This window comes from Augochlora pura, unplaced genomic scaffold, assembly GCF_028453695.1.
Source record: "Augochlora pura isolate Apur16 unplaced genomic scaffold, APUR_v2.2.1 APUR_unplaced_2065, whole genome shotgun sequence".
Lineage (NCBI taxonomy): Eukaryota > Metazoa > Arthropoda > Insecta > Hymenoptera > Halictidae > Augochlora > Augochlora pura.
In genome coordinates, this window is record NW_027582178.1 from 1 (window position 1) to 3,319 (window position 3,319).

At 45.9% G+C, this 3,319-nt stretch overlaps 1 protein-coding gene across 1 annotated transcript; it reads right to left on the minus strand.

The window, feature by feature from the left end:
* Positions 1 to 2,164: 2,164 nt before the first annotated feature.
* On the minus strand, positions 2,165 to 2,971 carry LOC144477582 (uncharacterized). The gene has a single exon (XM_078195307.1). It carries the CDS (start codon positions 2,969 to 2,971, stop codon positions 2,165 to 2,167), a length of 807 nt encoding a protein of 268 aa, XP_078051433.1.
* Positions 2,972 to 3,319: the final 348 nt, after the last annotated feature.

Here is a 3,319-nt window from a genome sequence, read left to right on the forward strand (position 1 = left end):
GAGCCGCTTCTGGTACGTGTTTACAATAAATGTAGTGTAAAAACGGCGAAAATTGTTGAATTACTGTCTAATCCCACTTATGTAGTCTTAAGACCCATCCCTTGTTATATGTGTCATATTACATCAAATGTTTCAATTTAACATACATATTTCATTAGTTGAATATTAGAATTGTAAGCGTTCGAATACTTTCGTGTATGAGTGTATGTTTCCACGGAGCCGCGGAATAAGACGCTTAATAAATCTTTCGGTGCACGCGATTCGTATGCTCGTCGTATCACCGGGACCTCACGCGTCGCGAACAGGCTATTTACAGAATGCACTTACGGGGATTTTGATACATTGGATCGATCACTGCGGCAGCCTCGTATGCTAGGTGGACGACGTGGCGATTGGCCGTGGCGTACCTCCTCCTGCGGGGATCCCTCTCCGAGATCGCGGATATATTGTGATAGACGTAAGTGACGTTGATCGGGATCAGCGGTCCCCAGGGCTCGCTCTCGATTGGTCGTGCTGTTGGCCGTTCCTGGAACGCTGCTCGGTAGGCGGCCTCTATGATTTCCTCGTAGTTATCGTTGATTCTGCGCGAGCCGAACGCGGCCTCAGTTGCGTGGCGACGTAGTTTGCGTACTTGGTAACGACGACGGCGCCCTTGGGCATCGGAGAAGATTCTACACATAAATCTTATTAATGAAACAATGCTACTTCTTGAATCGTGCAGCGCATTCGAGGTGAGCGTCTAATACACAGGATCGAAGAAGGCTTGACTTGATACACGAAGAATTATATGGGTCCTGGCCGGTGAAGCGCATTCAGAGCGAGCGTCCAATACACACGGTTCAGAAGGTTTAATTCAGAGACAACAGATTGAATATTTTCATAGAACCTACTGCGTATGTTCTTCCAGATCCACCTTGCGCAAGTGCATTCACGACTGCTATTTTCTCGACCGGGAACATGATATGGTCATTTAATTTTTCGATGTCTTCGCGTGTATAAATTCCGCCATTAGCTAGATTTGTCGAATTTGTGTATTTCCACACAGATGCTGTAATCGGCTGGAGATGTGACGGGGGAACGCTTTTCACTGGGCGCGGTGTCAATTTATACAATTTTCCACGAATTTTGAAGATTGGCGCTAACAATTCGTTGCAATTCTTCTTCGTGCCGGTTTCCCCCAAATTCTTGTTCTTGGCGTGAGGAAGAACGAGCTGTTCTGATAGTTTACAGGTAACTCTTCATAGAATTCTTCTGGTTTTCGTAAGGTGCATTGGACCGGTACGCATTTGACAACGTGGATAACTTGACCCGATTGGAAGGCCATATAACCGGGTTTTTTCACAATACCAGTAACGACTTCTGCTGGTGTAACGTGTATCAACGAGATGTTGTTGCGGAGCACTTGTTGTTCGAGCTTGCACTTTTGTTTTATAATATTTCTATACATGGAGGTTATCTGATTTTTGAGATATTTCTCGACGTGTAAAAATTTTGTGTTGACACACGTAAATATGTCGAGGTTGTTGACCTCGAGATTTAGTTGTGTCTTAAATTTGCCTTCCTTGTCAGTTTCTACGATTACCAATTTTGGATGTTCCGTTTTAATGAGCATGTATCCGCAAATTTCGGGAAGATTGGCCCAGTATGTGAAACCATCCTCTGGGTCCAGGCAATATTCTCTGGTCAATGAGCTATGGTGACCGGAGGGCAGGTAGATCTCGTTGGAGGTGAGTTTGACCGCGGCCCTGAGGTTTTTGAGGGTGATTTTTATGATGGCTTGGACCACCACGTTGCTCCAGGTACCGAACGGGTCACTATAAGTGGTGCCTCCGCAGGTTCCATCTTGCGAGATCGATCCAGCCAGGGTAATGCTTCGGGTGGTAGTACTATTGCCCATGACACCCATGATTTGTCCAGTGGGTGGTAAGAGAAGGGTCCCGGTAGTGTAAAGATTTTTGCAGACGTCCATTGGTGTATTAAAATATATTGCTGTCGCCCGTTATTAACCACCGACGTGTGGGAATACATCCTACAATGGAAGATCGTCCCCTCGAATTCTACCCTGCATTGGATAGTCGCAGTATTCTCGAAGTCGACGAGTTGTAATAATTGTATGTTTGAGTACTGAATTTTTGGCTTCTCGTCTGCAAGCTCGCAACGAGGCTTATCTTCTACCGAGAGCGTCGTTGTGTTGAGCGTTGACCCGCTGCAGTCGTATCCTATTAGAGTTTCGGTTGACAAAGGGCGTTGATGTCTCTATATTGTTGTGGTTGCACGTCGACTGATGTCTGTCCCAGAGTACGCCCGCCGTTGTATATCTTGTGGCACTGATAGTGTCCGTCACTAGGAAGGGGGAACGCGTCACTTTTTGCACCATTGTTTTTATTTTCGGGGCGTGTTTCAGTTTATCAGCGTGCACGCCTCGCGAACCATTCTTTACACGAATTTTCACATTCCTCTCACCCACGCATTCGGTTACAATATATGGTCCAGTGTATTCGTCGTCAAATTTACCCTTTCTAGGTTCCTTTAAGAGAAATACACTGTCCCCGACGGAGAACGTTTGAACATTTACTTTTCTATCATAATAACTCTTAGATCTTAGTTTCGCCGCGCCTAAATTCTCTCTGGCTTTTGTTATTGTGTCGGAAATTGTGGTCTGCAAGTTCTCAAGGTATCTCGTGTAAGATTCGTCTGAGGAATCATGGACGGAGGCGTTTGCTGAGGGGGTTCTTGCTATGGTCCCGAACACTAGCTCATGTGGAATAAACAGAGTACCCTCGTGAACGCTTGAGTTATATGAGAACGTCGCGAAAGGAAGCCATTCGTCCCAATCGCCTTTCGAAATGTACTGCTTCAGGTATTCGGTCAGTACGTCGTGCGCCAATCTCTCGATTGACCCGTTGCTCTGTGGTTTGAACGTGGTGGTACGGAATTGGTTTATCTTAAATCTTTCTGCAATGTTTTTCATTAACGAGCTGAGAAAGTTAGAGCCTTGGAAAACTCACGGAAGAAACGTATAAAGTTTCGATTCATTGATTCCTTCAAGTTTTTGTACTCGAGTCTGGACAAGTTGTCGTCGTACTTGGACAGGAGCGATTTGCGTATCGTGAGAAGTCAATTCGGTAACCTTTCGAACGATGACTTCCACATTTTAACCAGAAAAGGTGTTTTCCCATACGACTACATAGCGACCTACAAAGCATTTACCGCCGTGCAAAGCATTTTGCAGCGAGCTGCGCGACAGCGAGATATCCGACGCCGACTACCACCACGCGAGCGAAGTGTCACGGGACTGCGAACTGGACAAATACGATAT

Bases quoted from the DNA above. Each gene is read 5' to 3' on its own strand.
- LOC144477582 (XM_078195307.1), bottom strand. From the start codon at position 2,971: ATGAAAAACATTGCAGAAAGATTTAAGATAAACCAATTCCGTACCACC.